The 22,302-nt window shown below is 35.0% G+C and overlaps 1 protein-coding gene across 1 annotated transcript in view; it reads left to right on the plus strand.

Annotated features, from left to right (window-relative positions):
• Window positions 1-22,302, plus strand: part of igsf9bb (immunoglobulin superfamily, member 9Bb) — a 189,410-nt gene that overhangs the window by 90,968 nt on the left and 76,140 nt on the right. Inside the window, exons 5-6 of the mRNA XM_056446481.1 lie at window positions 13,743-13,860; window positions 18,834-18,975. Coding sequence (XP_056302456.1) covers window positions 13,743-13,860; window positions 18,834-18,975 — 260 coding nt within the window. The remainder of the gene's footprint in view (window positions 1-13,742; window positions 13,861-18,833; window positions 18,976-22,302) is intronic.

The raw sequence follows: 22,302 nt of genomic DNA on the forward strand, positions 1-22,302 counted from the left end.
ACTTCTGGATATGCCTGCCATGTGTTTAAAAGATGATTCTGGGGTTGATTAGTACAGTGTAATTGTACAAAATTACCTAGGTATAAGGCCTGTACCTTGCATAATGTTCTTAAAAGCTGAAATAAGGTAAAGAACTATGCTATAATCCACATGCAGTATACAGATTATAATCACCTGCCTTATATGATGTTGGTCATTTGTGTTCTGTCAGAACACCAGTGGATGTTTAACCCACCAGGCCATGGACTCAAGATCCACGAAAAGGCCCATGTTATGGTGTGGTTTGGTTTTGTACAGCTTATTTTTGGGAGCTTTTCCAATACATTCTGTAGTACCTTGTACTTTTTTAGTATCACCTTGGGTGGTAAGTTTCAAGCAAGCCATACCATTAGCAAAATGAAAAAATATATAGAGTAGGGTCTGTCTGCAAGATGGGGAGGGTGGGTTAACATGAAGGGGACATAACTTGTAGTAGAGGCTTAACTTAAGGTTATGACGACACACATGTCAAAACCATGTTGTTGGCAAGATGACGCTGTAACCATCAGTTATTAACATCTACACCTACTCCACACCTAAACCCAACTATCATAGTTATTAACATCTACACCTACCACAACCCTAAACCCAACCATCAAAGTTATTGTCATCTATATCATTCCGGTGTGGCGACCCATGATTAAAAACGGGACTAAGCCAAAATAATATCAAATGAATATGTTGTGGATAAATTTGGAAAAAGGCATGAAAATATTTGCTTATAGAAAATATTTCTGCCATCTCGTTGTGTCATCTTGCTTTGTTCAATGGGATCTCAATAACGGCAAGTTACGCCCTCTTCATGTTCCACCTCTGACTTGCAGTTCACAAACAGTTGAACAGTTGAAAATATACACACCGCTTATCACAATTTGGCCTAAGAGAATTGAGATAAGTTACCAGGGTCACTGTATTTGTGACCAAATCCACTATATTTTAATAGTACTGTTGGTTCACACAATTAAGTGATGTTTATATTAGCCCAATAAAAAGTTGAGACAAATTGCGAGAGAGCTGTATGGGGTGACTTGGAATTCATTTTTTTCAAAAGTCAATGCAGTAGAGCAAAACTATAGCAAAGTAAACCGAGTCGTGCCTTACCATGCAATAGAAAAGCAACTAAAGTGTCCTATCTCAGATGTTAGCAGCAGATTCTGATTCTGTAAGTTGCCAGATGGATCACCCGCTTCGAATGTTATCACTCGATTGAATGGGTGTTGTCAGTGGTTATCAGATGATAGATATGGGCCAGTAGGCTCAGAAGACTGTTATCATCTATCCACATGGTTAATCGGCTATACTAATAGAGAAGACTCCAGATGCAGATCTGTTTTTTCTGTGACAGTTGGGTTTAGGGTTGGGGTAGACGTTAATAAAATACAATTAATGGGAAATTTTGTTGATAATATAAATAATTCTTGTTAACTTTCGGCTGCAGCCGTATCTGATCTATAGCTGATTAATCATGTGGTTGGATGATAGCAGCCTTCTGAGCCTATCAGTATGTGCAGAAGGCCCCTACTGGTCCATATCTATCAGATGATAACCACTGATAATGCCCATTCAATTAAATGATAACATTCGAATCGGCTGGATGAATCTGATGTGGACCAAATTTGTTGATCGAGTATGTTTCACAGATGCAACTTAACTTTTAAGATACAAATTAGATACGATTTACAATGTAGTTTTGTGCATTACTGTATCATGCTGTAAGAGACTTCTACAACCAGGGAACACAACTGTCATGAAAGGGTGTACTATGCCTGGTCTGCAACAAGTATTTTAGGTTGGTAGCTCATGTCAAATTTACCCAGGATTTTTCAGAAGAACATTACCCAGAGCACCACAGTCTCTTCAGCCAGCTTGTCATCATCACACAGTGCATTGTGATAAATTCCCTTTCACATAAATGGTGCGCATGTACACAGCTATCCACATGATGTAAAAGAAAACTGCATTCAGTGGACAAGACAGCTTTCTTCCACTGCTCCAAGGTCAGGTCATCATATACTTTGGTCTGCAGTTGCATGACCCCATACACAGCAGAGTGCATTGCATAATCAGCATTAAAATGTTGTGACTTGTCCAACAGTAGCCTTTCTTTTGGCTCAGACCAGATGGGAAAGTCTTTTTTGCTGTAGTCCATCAATGAGCCTTAAAAGCCCAACTGTTTGTGGTTTGTTCTTCTCTGACCACTTTTGATATATTATTACCTCTGTGACCAGGAGCAGCCAAGTCTTTTGTGCATAGTAAAGTTAATTGGGTAAAGTAATATGACAGGGAAGATAAACTGACTCGTTGTTGTTCACAGTATCATAAATTATATTTTGAATGTATTGCTTTCAAAAATTTTGAAAGTATTTAGAAAATGGATGCTTCTGGAGGGCCAATGTCCTGCAGATATTAGTTCCATCCAGCTCAAAAACTAAACATCTAAAAAAGAAACTCCATCTTCCTCTACACCCTCAGAAATAAAGGTTCAAAATACCTTTTACACCTTTCAGGTTCACTTTTGTACCATAAATGTACATATGTATCCCTAAAAAGTACAATGGTGTACTTCATAGTACCTCAAAAGTACAAAAATATACCCTACAGGTACAAAAATGTTCCTTTAATGTACCAATGTGCACCTGTAAAGAGGTAAAGCCCCAGTGACATCTTTTGTACCTTTATTTCTGAGAGTGTAAGTTTGCACTTTCATGAAGTATTGTTACTTCATCTATCAGGTAAAAGTTCACTTCTTCACTCTGTTTGGGATCAACTGGAAAGTACACTGAGTGCAGAAGTCCTCTCTGAAAGCTAAGTGATGAATAGGACACCCTGTGGTCTCATGGACTTAATGAACTCAAGCACATAGCCAAATATACCCAAGTGCACATAAAATATGCCATAGGGAATTGGGACGTAGATATCCCAAATGGCATACTTCATGTGCACTTGAAGGTGAGCTTCAGGCTGACTTCTATCCAACAGTCAATGTGGCTTTTCATCACAGGATTGTGGACTTAGAAGTACTCCTTTTTTAGGGTTACATTTGGGATTGACTCTGAGTCTAATAAGTTTTAGCAGCTGGTTCACAGTTTGAAGCTAAAAACCTACACATTCTGCAGGACAGTGGCCCTCCAGGAACAAGTTCAAACACTCCTGGCTTAGATTATCTGATCGGTCGAGATTTCTTTGCTGAATCATGTATAATCTTGTTTTTCATCTGCAATTCAACCATGAATGCATGTCGATGGCTTCAATAAAAGCATCGAGGCATACCTGTAGGTCTGTCTTTAAAGATTTCACTCATGGGTTTGGAATGACATGAGAGTGAGTAATTAATGACAGAATGTTCATGTTTGGGTGAATGTTTGCTTCTGAATTCCAATTATTAATAACAGTCAAGCACCCTTTTATTGACAACTAGAAATATTGTCAAATTATAAGGTTCTATCTGACATTTTTGTCAAAATTTTGTTATTAATATATTCGTATTAAATGACAACTTATTTACATTATTAGATTTTTTTTGTAAACTGTTTACATTTTAAGACTTTTTATTTAAAAGACAAATAAACAAACAAATGAGCTTTAGCTTGGCTCTATAAAGTTCTTTCTGTGAGACAATCAGCATTTCAATTGCACGCAAGAGGGCCAATCAGGATCAACTTTATTTGTCATTTCACCAGACTGCTCTGTTGACAACAGGAAAGACCAGAAAAAAACACGAAATCAGAGTGGAATAAATAATGCCACACCACACTAAATTGAGAAGAAACCTGAAACTGAAAAGATGTGTGTAAATGATGATTTAGAAGATTTTTGAATTTGAGATGAAATGATACATTTTACATTGCTAAAAAAGAAACAGGAACTAAAAAAAAATTTATTAATATTATAATATTAATTATTATATATTATAATATAATAATTAATATTTTTATATTTTGTGTATATATAGTCAGTGAAAGATTTTATTTTAAATTCTTTAAATTGGATATTAAAGTTTATATTAAGCCTTGAAGGGCAAATACTTAATTCATGGGGCAAATAATTCAATAAATATAACTCAATAAATCATATAAAGCAAATAATTCAATAAATATTACCATATTAATGACATAAAATTAACATCTGCACTGGACAAAATATTTAGCACAGCCTTGTATGCTTAATTTGAACAAGAAAAAATCATCAAAAAAAAAAATTATAAAAAAAAAATCATCCTAAAACATTAAATAAATGTTATAGAAAACTAAAATGTAACTTTCTCAAGCATCAACATATTTTTGCAACACCAACTCTTATTTTTTTAATTAAATTATTAAGCAGAATGATTGTATTTCATGAAAAGAAATGCTTTAGTTAATGATCTGCCAGATAGAATCTTAATTCCAAGAGGAATTTCTAGAATTTCTATCTGCATTTGCCCTGTTTGTTTTACCCCAACTTGCAAATTTAAGAGAATTTTGATCATTTACATTTAGAGTACTTTTAGGGTCTCTGTCATGTTAATGTATGAAAGGGAACTGTTACACACATATTGTTTGCTATATGGAATTCAAAAAGCTTTGAAGCTCAATATCTCAAAATCATTTAGAACGCAGATAGAACCTTATAATTCCAAGATGACGATATATTAAATTACAAGGTAAAACCCTTTTTACTTATATAAATTCTTGAGAATCTTTTCAAGTAACCCATAAAAATATAAATTGATAGCCATAGGGTCAAAAAGAAGGTTATTTATGAATGGAGAGTTGCCATGAGGTTTTTTATTAATGCGAAATAACTTGTATAAATATTTTGTATTCATTCTAAAGTGGTGTGCTATGATTTATTAGACACGTGTGTTGTTGTTGGGTCTGCTGTAGCCTTTCCGTGCATCTCCATCTGTGTAATTAGAGTAATTACAGAGTCTGAGATCCTCAGCAGCGCCTCAGACTGCAGTCGTTTGTTGAGTAATTTAGCTGCAGTACTCACCCTCACGCTGCCCATTTGTAGACTCAAGGCATGCATGTTCAGTTTGTAAAAGCAATGGAGTGTGTCTGTTCACACCGAGGGGTCAAAGAGGGGCTGATTAGCATAGTTTACCCCTGGTGGATGGATGTTGTAGCTACTTTAATGATCTTACTGCATTGATCTTTGGTTTCTAAACCCAAAACCAAAGACAGAAGAAATTTTAGCTTGAAGGTATGTGTTATGTGTGTGTGTGTGTGTTCTTAGGGGGAAAGTCACACATGCTTGATAACTCATGAACTGCAATGATGATGCTTGCTAGTAGGTCTTGCTATCACACCGTCTGATGGAACGCTGAATAATTCATCAGAGAGCCTCCTCAGTGAATGCTTTACTTTACCATGAATCTATGTCATCTGTCTCTGCTCTTGGACTTGGACTCTTTCTTTTTTTTGCTCAAAGTACTTCACCTACCCAACCAGCAGCAGTAAAGTGACCCTCATGTATCGTTAACCATCCAAGTCTGACAGGACAGGGAGAAAAGATGCTCTGCAGAATCCCTTACCTGTCAGGTCTGTCTACGGAGAGCGACAGAACTGTTATGCTGTTCTGAGACCAGTTGTACCCGGTCACATATTTCCCATGAGGTTTTGACTGGCAGAGAATTGCATTGAAAGTACTGTAGGAGTGAAAGTGAGGAAGTGCGGTTGTTTTTGTGTCTCTCACTGGCTTGTGGCGAATACAATATTAATTTTAAATACAATTAATTAAAATATATTTTTAAGTTTATTCTATTGATGAAAATGTAAATTTGAGCTTTTATTAGCATTTAATTTAAGTTTGGCTGACATATACCTTGTTAGTATATGATAATATTTATTATATTCAGTTTGTTTTTATTTATTACTTGTTTTTACTTTAATTTTAGTATTACTTTAATTTAAAATTTCTCCTTTTCTTCTCCTGAGAGTCAAAATACATTTTTAAGTAGGATTTTTCGTCTTTTGACTTTTAATGTTGCACCTTGTAATTCAATCTAATGTTTATATATATATATATATATATATATATATATATATATATATATATATATATATATATATATATATATATATATATATATATATATAACCTTCATTACATTTTAATATAAAATTTCATTGAATACTGTAAAAAATCCAACTTGAAAAATTTAAGTTTGTTTTGGCAAAAATCAGTAAAAATGTCTGTACAACTACATTTAACATGTTTACTTAACCTAAATTGATATTTTCTTAAGTTTTTAAGTTATTAAGTTAAAAAGTGAGCAAAACTTTGCAAGTTCACCCAAAAAAGCTTCTGCCAACTTTTAAGTTGAGGTAATGTCAAAAAATAAAGGTTGCAGTATTTCTAACCCTAACAACAACGGCAAAAATAATAGTAACACCAATAATAACATTAATGTCATTATTATTAACAACAACAAAATACTACTGCAATAATGCTGACGTATTTTGAAATTATTATTCACTTGTAATTGAGGGGTGGAGGGGGGTCACAGCTGCAGAAAAACTTTTAATTTGAATGGTCATCTCACATTTACCTAGTTCGCTCTACAAAAAGAAATGCTTAGCGCATGTGGACTGATTGCACACACACAGCTGGAAGCTAATGATGGACTGATTACTAGGACTGTAAAGACACTTCATTCACACAGACTCTTTGCTGAGTCTTGTTTTTTTCCCTGTTTGTGGTTGTCCCTGTTTGTTATGCCTGGTTTTGAGCCTTGTCTTGTTTACTGTTATTGTTGTTTTGCCTCCTGTCCTATTCCTAATTCTAACAAATGTTTTGTTAACATTTGTCAGTTTTAGTTTATTCTTTCAATTAAACTATGTCTGATTGTTCTGTATTATTCAGACCCCTAGTATTTCGTGATTCTGTGATCGCTGCATCCAACGCAAAATCAACAAAAAGTTGAAAATTTTTGCGATCCGACAAAATTCTTAAATAAACACAAAACAATCACAAAAAATATAAAATATGTCATAAAACATCAAATTCCAAACCATATAATCACATTTTATTTATTTCAGTTAGCAAAGAATTGTTATACATGACTCATAGGCATTGCATATGCAACGCAGGTGATGTATTTGAGTGTCTCTCAAAAAATGACGTCTCACCTGCACCCTCACAATCATAACATTACATAAAATGGGAGGCGGGGGAGTTTTCAGCTTGTGCAGTAAGCAGATGTGGATGAAACGTGAGTGATTTACATGTGAAGTCATAGCAAAGATTTGGGCATTTTGTGCGTTTGACGCGCTTCAGACTGCAAAAGAAAGTTGGAGCAAACGAAGCAATGGAACAGACAGGTGAAGATGAGATTGGTTAAAGGGTGACGGTCACCGGACGTGACCGAATTGAAGGACATTATTTGCGCTTTACATGTATGGTTGGTATTTTGATGTGCGTCAAATCAATAAATTATTTCGTTTAACTCTTTCCCTGCAGTTAATGAGAAAAAAACGCTTCCCTGCCATTGACGAGTTTTACGGCAGTCTGTGTTTTAGGTGTATTACGGTAAAGGAAGCCCTAACGCATGTCCTATGTGTGAGGTTGTCAGATGCTCCAGGGAGTGAAATCTGAAAAAAGTAAGATCGTGGATAAAAATAAGAGTAATACAGTCTTCCTTTGGCTTAATCCCTACCGTTTCAGATCTTGTCTTCACAAGAGACCAAAATAAAGAAGCTTTATTTTTATGATTTCTGTCTTTGTCATTGTTTCAGATTGCAGACCTAACATAGGCTACCTAATATGGTAAATACATATAATTTTTTGCATTTATATATATATATATATATATATATATATATATATATATATATATATATATATATATATATATATATATATATATTATTATTATTATTTTTTTTTTTTAATCGCAAATTGTCCGCAAATTTCTGGAAATTACGGCCACAAAATCAGTAATTTTTAGCGCAAAAAAAAAAAATCCTGAAAAATCTGATTATTTCTTAGTAGCAATTTCCAAAAGTTTTCTAAAGTTGACTACACGAGAAAAAAATGAAAGCAAATAAGGATTATGTTTTTTTTTTGTTCACCCAACTTCAATCATTCTAGTTCTGCAGACAAAAAAATGTTCAGTTGGTATAACTTAAAAAGTTTTGTTACAGAATAGTTCACCTCTACTGAAAACTAAACATCTTTTGTTAACCCAACTAAATGTTTTCTGTATTACTGACAAATAATTTTAGGTCAGTGCAGCTGATGTTTTCAAAAGTTGAGTGAACGAAAAACTGAAAGAAAATAAGGATTATGCTTTTTTCTTTGTTGTTGTACTAGCTTAATTTTTTTACAGTGAAATTCAACTTTAGTAAAATATGACACTACCATTTAAAAAAGATTTCATTATTTTTAGTGCACACACAGGTGGTCAGCTGACAAGCAAACATTACAAAGACAAACATTTTTGCTTTTCCTTTAGAATAAAATGTACTGATGACTCTGCAACTCATACATACTGTAGTAAGCATGAGAATGCAGCCCTTACCTGCAATTTTGACACCAAACACACACACTTTTATAGAGTAAATAAATTATTAATCTGTGTATTTTCTCACTCTCTGTGAGACTGTGCATGATTCAAGGCCAAAACAAGCAGAAACATGTAAGCATGACAGCCCTCTCATAAGCTTGGCTTTGCCTTAAAAAGATGATTGTAAAACTGAGCCAGCAGGCCAACCATCACAGCTTGAAAGAGTTTCAAAGTTCATACAGGATCCTATTAATGAATTATGACTTGAGCTTTATATGCACTGAACAGAAACAAGACATAGCCTGACAGAGAATTACACTAAAAACAAAAGCCCATTTAAAACATCATGCAATAAAAGAAAGGTCAGAATAATTTTGGACTGTCGCTTTGTTAAAATGTGATGATAATTTGAAGTGTTGCAGATATGGCTTAGCTCATGAGTATTAGTTTATTCTACAAAATAATTTCAATAATTTATAAATATGTAATATTTCTATTTAAAGATGACTAGAAATCATGTTAAATAAATACTACGACTAATACTGATAATAATAATATTAATAACAAAAGTAATATACTGTAAGCATTAGCATTTTGGATTACCATGCAACATGACAAAATAAACACTTAAAAAAAGTTCATCCCCTCCTTCTAGAGTAAGCGAAGAAGACTTTTGAAGGAGATCTGGCATGTCATTACTATCCAAACTGCTCTCTCAGTGGCTTCTCCTACACCAGCTATAACAAGTTGTGTAAGATCCACTGCTCTTTAAAATTCTCAAGAGGAGAGGTGTCCAAAGCACTTCAGGGGTACCTCAGGGATTAGTTCTTGGTCCCCTTCTATTTTCAATTTGCACTGCATTGCTAGAACTCATCATCTGATTACATGGCTTCTCTTATCACTGTTTTTACCATGATGTGCCGAGCTCAATTTGTCATTTCAACCAAATGATCCGGTGATAGCTGCAGGGATATCGCACTTCCTGGTGAACATCTTGATGTGAAAGAAAGATCCTCACCTACAGCAAAAATAGAACTTTTAGACTTACCTGCAACTCTGGCTATTCAACATAATCCAGCTGGGACCATCAGCTATTATCCCATCTAATTCAATGAGGCATATTGGTGTGATCTTTGATGACCAGTGTCCTTCAATGATCATGTTGCAAACACAGCACACACATGCAGATTTGCACTATATATCATCAGAAAGGTCAGATCCTTCTTGTCATTTCTAGGCTGGACTACCGTAAGGCTCATCTGAATGGATTTTCATCTTGCACACTTAAACCTCTTCAAATAATCCAGAACATTGGAGGTCTCTTTACACCATCTGTTAGGTCCATGAGGAGAACAACACCAGCCCAAAGCCAGCACTAACAACCATGTTAGAGCCCCTCTTGTCACTAAGCCACATCCTAGGGTATTCATTCATATTCAATTGGAAATCTGGGCCTCTGGCTGCACATTGCACCACATCAACTTTATAAGCCCAAATTCCATGGCATAAACAAAACAACAAGGAAACAAGGTAGAGCTGTAAGGTCAAAGGAAGTCCAGTTGAGCACAAGGTCTAACCTACAATTGTAAATGCAAGGGAGAGAAGAACTGGGGTAGTCAATCATGAACCTTGAGGTCTGAAACCAGATGTCGGAAACTGATAGTTTCACCTCAGACATAGAGCTTCATGACTGTGCACCACTTTTTCTTTGCATCAGCTCTATGGTAGAATGACAGACCTTGGGCTCCAATAAACTCCTTTTGGCCCTGCAGCTCTGCCTTCGTTGCATGTTTCTCTGGTTTTGGTATAAAATTCTGAATCTCTAGCAGCACCATGTACCCCTGAACTTTATTAGGTTTCTCCTTTCTCAGAGACCATCTTGTTCCTCGGTTCCTCTTCATCACCTTGTCCTGCCAAATCCCTGTCTCAGTACCTTAAGTGGCTCCACATTAGGCTTTGAGTCGTCAATGTTACCCTGTAACAAAGTAATTTTTGGTCTCCCAACATTTGGCTATGCCTCCATGAGTCAGTTCCCTTAGTGAAGTTTATTTATAAACTAATTTCGAGAGGAGCACATGATTCTTTATTGAACACGACTGGTTCCGCGTTAACTAATGCATAATTCACCTATCAGATGATTCCAAACTCACTATAAAAGCCAGGGTTTCTTACTACAGTTATCTTCGCCTTGAAGAATTCCCCCTTCCACCCCTACTTCTCCATCTTTCCCTTCATAAGGCGGCACGGTGGCCCAGTGATTAACACTGTTGCCTCACATCAAAAACGTCACTGGTTCAAATCCTTAACAGGCCAGCTGTCGTTTCTCTGAGTTTACATGTTCTTCCCATGCTCACGTGGGTTTCTCCGGTTTTCTCCCACATTCTAAAAACATGTGTCATAAGTGAATTAATATAATACTATAGTCAAGCTCTTAACCAGTAGTATATCTCTACATAGCTATACTATGCTATAACTATAATCTGCCATCAGCACTTAACAAAGGGGGGAGTTCTCGAGACCTACCTGAGCTCAAACTCCCCTTTCGCCCTGCAAACGGAGGGAGCCCCAGGCCCAAGGATCTTATGAGCTCAGGGCTCTCTTCTGGGACAGCATGCCAAACTTGATTTATAATCAGTCATCAGCTAAGTGTGAACTCTCGAAAGTATTTTAACGTATTTAAAGTATTTTAACGTATTTTTATGTATTTATTCATATATTTATTGTCTTTCACAGATTTATTGTCTTTCACAGATATATTGTCTTTTACGTATTACTATCAACACTGCTAATAGTATATTGTTTTCACTCATGATAGTACACATGCTGCTTATGATGTGACAATAAAAGTGATTTGATTTGATTTACACTAAGTTACACTAAAGCTCTGCTCTTGTTCTTCTCTTTGCTGGATCCCCCTTGAATTGTTCTTTCAGCAGCTTCTGTTCATCTATAGCAGAGATGCCCAAAGTAGGGCCCGCGGGCCATAGTTAGCCCATTGTAACCTTTGATTTGACCCACCATCGCATCTTAAAATGATACAGAGGGTTAAGTTTTTAAAATGTAAATACTGTCACTTGACAAATAGAGGACTATGCAGAAGACATCGGCGAGTTAATCAAGGCAAAAGCTAGTGTAACTCAATTCTGTTATAAATGAGTTTTTTTTTTTTTTTACTGTAATAAGTTTAGTTTAAAATGTAAAAAAAATATACTGTATTAGTTAATATAAAGCAATGTTTTTGAGTTATTTTTAAATATTATTAAATAAATTCAATTAGGAAGTTACCCATGGCTACAATATTCATCGTTGGCCCACTAGCCTTATTAAAGTTTGGATTTTGGCCCTTGATAAGAAAAAGTTTGGGCACCCCTGATCTATAGTATGTCTGCCTCCAAAAGACTCTCTATCTCTAAACTATTGGACTAGGTTTGTAATGTGTGAGGATATGTCTGAGAAGAGGGTAGACTGTAAGAGTTATATTCTGTTTTATTTTTGATGATTGGACTTGCATTTTTTAAATTATATCCTCTTTAGTTCCTGTTTCCCTATTCTATTTCATTTCATTTCTTGGTTTATTGTTATTCTAATAGCAGTTCTATCTCTATCATGTTATTATATGCTATTGTGTAAAATATTTGTATTGAGAGACAGCAAGAGAAAAAGAGGGAAAACAGGGATAAAATCAAAACAAAAAAAGGAAACAAAAACATGGCCAATTTAAATGATGCATTTACACTATTTTCAGATGTTTACTAAAAACAACAACCTTCCTTACGCCACTTTGCTCAGTCCATCTAGCCAAGAATAATCTAGAGCATATTAGCTAAATGCAGGAACTGCTCTGCCATTGGTAAAATGGAAATAACGTTTGTGTGGGCGCAGAAAGAGAGATACACATTGATCTTTAAGTCTCTGTTGGAGTGGCCTGGTTTGTTTGATCTCTCCTACACAGTCTCTGCTTCTGTGTCTCTGGTTCACAACCGTTTCACTGCAGAGCACTTTTGATTGTACGGTGTGCGAGACAGTTTGTTTTGTCAAATTGTTTTATTCTTCACGAGATGTTATGTAACCTTGTGAGAGTGGCCGTGTTGAATGTAAAGAAACATACAGTATTGCAGATGTGAGTATCACAGACATTGGAAAAATATGTTTAATATTTGCATTAAACCATAATATATTATTTTCTTAGATTTTTATTATAATAGGACATAGTATAATAGTAACACTTGTATTTTATGTATGCATATAAAACATTATATTATATTATATTATATTATATTATATTATATTATATTATATTATATTATATTATATTATATTATATTATATTATATTATATTATATTATATTATATTATATTATATTATATTATATTATTCTTTAGTGGACGGGACGATATATCTGTGCAGATCTGCTAATTTCAGGTAAACAATGTCTGCATCAATGACCTCAATTCCATGAGACCTAATGTGTGCTTTAAGCGATGGGTTGGACCAACAACGTTTTGCTTTATCCCAAGTGATTGTAGTAAATCTGTAAACGCGAGCCCTAATGTATCATTAGCATCATCTATGTGGAAGTTAAAGTGTCCTACAATTAGTATTTTATCAGTTTTAACTTGTAAGTCAGAAATAAAATCAGAAAACTCCTTTAGAAAATTGACACAGGGTCCTGGGGGTCTATATATGGTGATTAAAGTGAGAGATAACAGTCTTAATAAGTCTGTTTCTCTGATTAACATTAAGAATATCACTAAAGATTGATCCAACTCCACCACCACGACCAGTCTGACGAGCCTCATGTTTATATAGGAATCCTGGAGGAGTTGCTTCATTTAAACTAATATGGTCATTTTGTTTCAGCCAGGTTTCAGTGAGACAGAGTGCATTAAGATTATTGTCTGTTATTATAGTGCTTTAGGTGCTACTGACCTTATGTTTAGGAGATCAAGCTTTAAAAAATGTGTATTTTTATATAAGTTTTATATTTGCTTGTGCTAAAACTTTAATTTAAAATATTGCTTTATATAATAATTATATTTTATAATTGTATGTTATGTTTTATGTTTATAGTTATGTACTAATTTTGTTAATAATATTAATATTTATCAGTGCTCATTGTAATTCTCATAGCATGTCAGTGAGATGATTTTCTTTATGATAATGAGATTTGTTCATTGGTTTCTCATTGGTGATGCTGTGACCTCTCTCCACAGGTGAGTGATGGCAGTCTGACGCTGGTTTCCATCAGCCGTGAGGACAGGGGTGCATACACATGCCGGGCATACAGCGAACAAGGAGAGGCCGTCCACACCACACGCCTGCTCGTGCAAGGTAGCACCATAAACCATTTCTCCTCCACTTTACAGTTAGCTGTTAATTGAACAGCATCACGGTCAGGTTGTCAGATTGTGCTGTGCTGGGTTGTTCAGCAGTCCTCTGTGTGTTTATGTTCGTGTGTAAGTGTGTGCGTAAAGTCATGCTTGCAAAGCTGCATGCTGCATGGCACCCATGCTGCAGAGCTACAGAGATAATTGGACTCCATATGTTGGCTGTCTGGTACAGTATAAAGCAGTAATGGGTTCGCTGTCAGATAGATTTTTCACAATAGTAACGCCAAAGAAGCATTTGGGGTGGTTAATCTGCTCTGTGTCTGCTTGCATGTAACCTAATCACACACTTTTATTATGTACTTGCTAACATTTTATGTTTTAATGAAGGCGGTTTAACCAAAGCTTGAGTGCATGGAGAATCATACATGTACTTTGCTTGTAAAGATATTTATACAAAAACAAGTGCTGTTAAAATTAGGTTTCAGTGGATGGATTTCTGGAAATGTGCTCTTTATTAACCTCTTTCACAACAATAAAGCGCCGTTTTCTATTTTTGTCTCATCAAATGCCAATCAAACCAGTATCAAACTAACTTGCATTCAGTTTTAACTGATTATTTGCTTATTCTAAACTATTATAAACAGTTTTGATCTTTCAACACACTGTATTGAATGATTTGGGTTGAATGAATTTGATGATGGGCATTTGATACTGTTAATTATGATGCTAAATGAATAAGAAGACAATCAGTGCTGATTTGCAGTTGATGAAGGGGTACATTTGTATGCAAGTTTCTGCCACAGTTGAGTAAAAATGGGATTGTGTATGTCAAAATGAGAATTGTTCCTTCAGTACCTTCGAGAATCTTTCTAACAACCTATAATAAACCATATCATTATTGAAAGAAAGTTTCTCATTAATATGGAAAAGAATGTTATTTATACAAGTCATGCATATTAGAGTTGTTTTCTAAGGGTTAAAATGAGACTAACATCATATTAAGAAAGTTTTTTATTATGACACTGTAAGCTCTTATTATAAGTTTCTTGTTATTATGTAGCGCTAAGATATTATAATGAGAAATGTCCTCTAAATTATTATATTTTAGTATAGTTATCAGAATGTTTTTCCTTATTATAACAGTACAGTATGTACAGTGTCTGCAAAAACAGACTTCCATGTTTAAACCCCTTATGAAATTGTCTGAAATGGTCAAAAGCCAGACAGGTTATTCTGCACAGTACTGTCGTGCCCTTTCTTTAAATGCAAATGAGCTGCAGTTCTCCAGTTCCTTTCCAGAAGATGGCAGTTTGTTTATAGTTCATGCCTCATTTACTCTACGCACAACTAGCAAAATATTGAAATGTGCTATAGGTAATGAGTCAGGGTACAATGGAGTTGAGTTTATTAAGAGAGTTATCTGGCAGACAAAAGGTCAAAACTAGGGATGGCTGTGTTTCGACGTTTCGACAGTGTTGAAATCCTGAAGCGCAAGTGTTTTGAAACACTGCACCGAAGCATGATCCGAAACACCTAGGTCACGTGACTAAGGTGATTCAAAACACCCAGGTCACATGACTAAAGCGATTCCAAACATCGGTCATTTCAGAAGCATTCCGAGAGCTGGCAAATCTGAATTTGATTGACAGGGTTGGATAAAAACTCTATCTCAAGTAGCCTAGTGGACTGTGCATGTGCTCAGAGTAACTGTGCTGCAAATGACATGAGTTCAAATACTGACTTGTACAAATTCTCCTAAATTCTGACTTTTTTTGACATTTTATTAATGTTAAATTTTTTAAGACTAAAACGATACATATTTATTCACAAAGTGTTCATTCGGATGTCAGACCAATGTTAAAACAAAACACGTAACAAGAACAGAGCATTTAAAAACAAATGTCTGTAACTGGATTACTCTGAATTCTAACACATTATTTCGACATGCTAGTCAGGAGTTTTCAGTGTTTCATGAAGTCTCGCTCTGCCCACCACTAGTCAAAACAAGGACAGACAGGAGCATGCAGATAATCCAAAAGCGTGGTCAGAGTACAGGCGAATGGTCGGGACAGGCGGCAAAACGACATAGAACAATAAACAAAGCAAAGGTCAAGATACACGTGTGCTGTGTTTATAGTCTGGGTAATCAGTCCTCACAAGCTACAGCTGTGTGTTTGCAATTAAGTGGGATCTGGATCAACATTACCTGATGGATCGTTGGTAATATTTCTGGAAGATGACCATGTCGTAGTTTAGCAAAATTAATTCACACCTCCTCCTGAAGTGACGTTGGATGCACTGTCACCGTTTGCAATGCATTAAAACATTGTTTTCCAGCCGCAGCCGCACTTCATTCTCGAAATGTATAGTTTGGGATGTATACAAACTAAATAGTATCCTATGAGCAGGGATACAATCAGTCAGCGCAGTCGTACCTCCAAAGTCAAAAGTGACATTTTGTGTCTGACGGTTTGTTTACTTGCGGGAGTTTTCCCACAGGTGAATTGATGAGTGATGTGGATTTTGTCAGTTGAGTGCATTCTGGTTCTTTTCAACTGGTTCAGACCAAATCAATCAGTGTGGTGTGAAAAGGACCCAAAGACAGCAGAAAATACTACAATGTATCATTTATTACCCTTGGTCTGGGTAATAAATAATTTCTTATTATTCAAATAAGAAAAATAGACAAAAAGGGCAAAAAACATTCTGTGAGTAGTCTAATGATTCTTTTAAGCTTCACATTTGGTGTGCACCCAACACACTCTCATAAATAAAGGTACAAAAGCTGTCACTGAGGCAGTGCCCTTTCAACATGTATATTTTTTTATGTTTTTAGGTACTAATATATCTTTTAAGGTTCAATTTAGACTCTTTAGGTATTAATATTCAACTTTAATGTACCAATATTTACCCTTTAGCATTAGCATATACCCTTTAAGTACAAAAGTGTACCTTTTAAAAGGGCACCATCCCAGTGAACCATTTGAACCTTTATTTTTAAGAGTGCACAATGGTCATGACAACCCAAATTGTAGGAATTGAAATTTTAATGACACCATCTCATAACGAAAAAGGAAAAAATATGAGTAAGTTTTAATAACACTCCATAGCTGGCATATAAATGTGCTGAAAATCTGAAGACACACAGTTTTGTGGACAAGTTTGTATGTGCTGGCGTGTGTGTCCTCTATGTGAATGTGCACAGTCTGTGTCTGCAGGCTTTCCTCACAGAAGAGCCCTCTCTTTACACTGGCACTGCCAACTGAAGCCTGTGGGTGGTGGAGTGGGATCTGTTGGTCGCCCGCAACAGATTTTCTCTCTGTGTTAATTCATGTCATTTTAGACAAAGAGGATCAAATGAGGTGGCTGATCCAAATATATGAAATATACAGTCATACCTACAATAACTCATACACTACCTGACAAAAGTCTTGTTGCCTATCCAAGTTTTAGAAACAACAAATATTACCTTGACTTGTAGTTGATCATTTGGTATCAGAAGTGACTTGTATGAAAGTCAAAAGCCTCTAGATTATGCTTATTTTACCAAAATAAAAAATGATCATGGTTTGATTTTAAATAGCTTAATTAGGTCAGTAAGGTCTGACTTTGCTTAGACAAAAGTCACTGCCCCTGAACAAAAATAATGTACAGTATATAATATAAAGTCATGGTGCAGTGGAAAAAAAAATTATATTGTTTATGACTCCCATGAGCTTGGACGACTGTATCCATTCATCTCTGCAATGACTCAACTTATAAATAAAGTCATCTGCAATGGCAAAGAAAGCAGTTCTGCAGGACTCCCTGGAGTTCATCAAGTTTCTTTGGATTCATCTTCAATGCCTCCTCCTTCATCTTACCACAACAATGCTAAATTATGTTCATGTCTGGTGACTGGACTGGCCAATCCTGGAGCACCTTGACCTACTTTGCTTTCAGAAACTTTGATGTGGAGGCTGAAGTATGAGAAGGAGCGCTATCCTGCTGAAGAATTAGCTCTCTTCTGTGGTTTGTAAAGTAATGGGCAGCACAAATGTCCTCATACCTCAGGCTTTTGATGTTGCCATCCACTCTGCAGATCTCTCATGCCCCATACTGTAACCCCAAACCATGATTTTCCTTCACCAAACTTGACTGATTTCTAGAAGAATCTTGGGTCCATGTGGATTCCAGTAGGTCTTCTGCAGTATTTGTGATGACTGGGATGCAGTTCAATAAATGATTCATATGAAAAATCTACCTTTTGCCACTTTTCCAAATGATCAACTAGAAGTCAAGTTGTTATTTGTTTCTCTTACAACTGAGATCGACGATCAGACTTTTGGTCAGGTAGTGTATACTACTGGTTAAAAGTTAGGAAAAAAATAGTTAAATTGCTCAATTTAATCAAGTTTGAAATATTTTTAAAAAGAAAAAAATATATATTGATTTTAATTGATTTAATAACTTAATAATTGAGTTAAATTGATTTAACGGTTACATTTTAACCAGATTTTTCACCAAAATGTGCAACCTTGGTAAAGATACACTATAAAAAATGCTAGGTTCCACACAACTAAATAACTGTGTTGTTTCAGCTTATTATAAATAGTTAGAACAACGGCAACATTTTTTTTTGAGTGTAAGCTATTGACTTTATTTTCACACACAATCATAATTATTCAAAATGTTTGACTGCTGCTTTAACACTTAATTCAGTTTGTACACCACCATAAACGAGGTATTGATTGAGTGCGACATAATTTGTGCATTCACTCCACAATCGATTGACATTGTCTAACAGTTGTTAAATGCAAACGACCAAATGTCAGAACGAAAATCTCCATGATTGAAAACAGTTATCTGAAATCTTTTCTCCACCGCTGTACACTTTAACCTTGAAGAGGACGGAGATTGCTACATGCTTCAATAGGATGTGATTCGTCCCGATATGTAATGCTGATTTTTTATGTGTCTCTTTTTCTATTTCAGGATCCCCATTTATTGTCTCACCGCCAGAGAACATAACCGTAAACATTTCCCAGGATGCATTCTTCACTTGTCAGGCCGAGGCTTACCCTGGCAACCTAACATACACCTGGTTCTGGGAGGAAGATAACGTCTTCTTCAAGAAGTAAAGTTATGATCGGGTTCATTACTGTACCATTCCCCCACTGTCCTGTGTCCATGTGGAGTTTGTCACAGTCCATGTAGTTTCGTCATCATCATTGAGGCATCAGTGAGTTTGCCATTAGGGACTCTGGGCTTTGTGATATTGTTGCAGGTTTTGGTCAAACATTTGTGTTGTTCAATTTTGAAATGTCCTGTTGTCCAGTTTTAATGCATAGGTGTTGATTTAACTGCTTAGAGTCCTTCTGATCAACAGAACACTCAATGCGAACTTAAAAGCACATAAGTAAATAATTAAATGATATTGGAATAAACTATTATTCAGAAGTATTATTCTGTAGGGATGCATCAATTGATCAAAAGTGACAGTAAAGACGTTACTATATATATGCATATAATTACAAAATATTTTTTCCTAAATAGAAATATGACATACAGTATGGCAATATATGCAATGACATATTATATATGACACTTCATATTTTCTGATTTTTCACAAGTTCATATTCGGATTTCACATAAATTAAATCGTTCATATGCAAATATGCAATATATATTTCAAAATATTGCAAAAATGGCCACTTTCAGATACAGTATATACTGTATATACACTCACCGGCCACTTTATTAGGTACACCTTACTAGAACCAGATTGGATTCACTTTTGCCTTTAGAACAGTCTTAATTCTTCATAGCATAGATTCAACAAGGTACTAGAAATATTCCTCAGAGATTTTGGTCCATATTGACATGATAGTATCAAGCAGTTGCTGCAGATTTGTTAGCTGCACATCCATGATGCGAATCATCCGTTCCACCACATCCCAAAGGTGCTCTATTGGACTGAAATCTGGTGACTGTGGAGGCCATTTGAGTACAGTGCCATGTGATTAGCTAATTAGAAATTTGGGTTAACCAGCAGGTGTACCTAATAAAGTGTCCGGTGGTTGTATTTTAACCATTGGAATTACAAATATGTACATAAATGTTCAAATAAATTAGCTATCATTTTTATACAGTGTATGTTATATATTTCATCAACATTTTGAAATATATATGACTTTGTATGTAATATTTGTCATTTGCATATATTTCCATGGATCAAATTTCTGTATGGGCTATTTCAAATAAATGTCGTTCTAGTTGTCAAAAAATCTTAAGAATAAAACTTTGCATTGCAAATAATACGAAATGTTACTTAATCAGCCTATTAGAAATACTTCTCAAGGATCAGTAATGAGTAATAATGCTGAAAAGATATCTTAGCCATCACACGAATGCATTGCATTTTAAAATAGTGTATTCAAATAAAATATTGCTGTTACTGTGCTTTAGGTTAAATAGATGCAGACTTGGTGAGACTTCCAAAATAAAATACCCACCTGTAGTTTAAATCATTAAAAATGCATTTTCATGAATTTCATGTCATTTGTATTGTGAAGTTAAACACAGATTTACAGCATATTATATTTATTGTAGAAAATATATATGCAGTCATAAAATGTTCTGAATTTTTGCATAATAAGCTGAAATAGTACAAAAAGGTTAGAAATGTAAGTTGTTTTTTTTTTTTTTTTTTTTTTTTTTGCATTTTTTAGCTATTTGTTTCTCACTTGTGTTTAGATTGTGTGCATGTGTCAGTGTGTCATTATGTCAAATACACATCAGATGGTCTCTATGTTTCACTTGTCCTGTGTGCTTGTCTAAATTTTCTGATGATCTGAATGTAATGTGCAGCACCACTATTTCAAATAATCAGTTGATATTAGGAATGTGTGACATACCGGCGCATTAAATCGATATCTACTGATAAATGCAGTTTTTAATATTGTTATCTGCTCAATAACAAAATGAAGTTGATATCTTTAGACCAATTAAATTCTGTATTATTTGCACTGGTTGAACCACTCCACATGCTTGCTGTTGGCCACTAGGTTTTTGGTGACGTCACATAAGCAGATGTGCAGTTACTAGCTAATGTTGCTAGAGAGAAGATGACAGCAGTGTGTGAGTTTTTCGTTCTTGAAAAAAACGACAACAGACTTGAATTGTGCAACTGCACTTTTTTTAATTTCTGCATTATTTTAATGTCAGACAATTGATTGTTTTTATGTTTTTAAAAAAGTTTGATTGAGGGCTGTAGGGCAAATATATACCAAGGCGTATATATTAAATTTGCCGTGGGTAATTTCCTAATTATTCTGTAATGTTTAATAATAACTAGAAAATGTTACTTTAAATCATATGAACTAATGCAGTATCATTTTTAAGATGTTATAATTAACTTATTACAGTAAAACATAAACACTGGTTGAGCTGCTCCTGCCTTTACCTTTATCTACTTTTATTTACCTTTACCTCTATCTGTAAAATACAAAAATACAGACATAACAAAACATCTTCAAAAGATACGCAAAGAAAAATAACAACACACACAAAAAAGAAGAAGCTCAGATTACAAATAAAACGGGACTACTCCACATTAAACAGATCAGATCAGAAAAAAGGAAAATAACATTGATTGTTTTTCAGATAACAATACAGTTACAATATTCCTTTTAGCATGATAGGGCAAAGACCAGGTTCCAAATAATCCAAATATGGAGTCCAAACTTGTACTGTTTTTGTGTGTGTGTGTGTGTGTGTGTGTGTGTGTGTGTGTGTGTGTGTGTGTGTGTGTGTGTGTGTGTGTGTGTGTGTGTGTGTGTGTAAAACATGGGTAAGATGTTCCAGGCGAATTTACAAAAAAAATCTTGTGCCAACCTTTAAGTGATGGAGATTTATCACTAATCCAATTAAGTTAAATATTTTTTTGTTATTTAGGTATACCCAAATATTTAGGTATACCCAAAATCAATAAAACTGGGTCAAAATCCAACGGCATGTCAAAGATCTTTTCCATTTCCCTCAGCACCAAAGACCAAAACCTTTGCAGTCTGTTACATGACCACATACAAAGCGTTAAAGTACCTACATCAGTTTTACATTTTAAACACATAGGTGAATCAGAAGGGTTAAATTGATGTCTGCAGTCAGGGGAGATTTGGAGTCTCTGTATTATTATATATTGTGTTTCTCTTGTACGTGTACAAACAGATATTTTATTAGCATCAGACCAAATATCATACCATGTTTCCTCATCAAAATCAGTAACTAACTCTTCCTCCCATTTAGTTTTTTATTCTCTGTATATCAGGAGATGGGATGGAGCATCCAGACGCATAAAATCAAGCCACAGACATTTTTCCTAATGATAAAAATAACAACCTCTCAATAGAAGATATCTCACAATTTTTAACAAGTGTTGTGCTGTTAGTGATATAATGCCTCA

Source organism: Danio aesculapii, chromosome 21 (genome assembly GCF_903798145.1).
Source record: "Danio aesculapii chromosome 21, fDanAes4.1, whole genome shotgun sequence".
Taxonomy (NCBI): domain Eukaryota; kingdom Metazoa; phylum Chordata; class Actinopteri; order Cypriniformes; family Danionidae; genus Danio; species Danio aesculapii.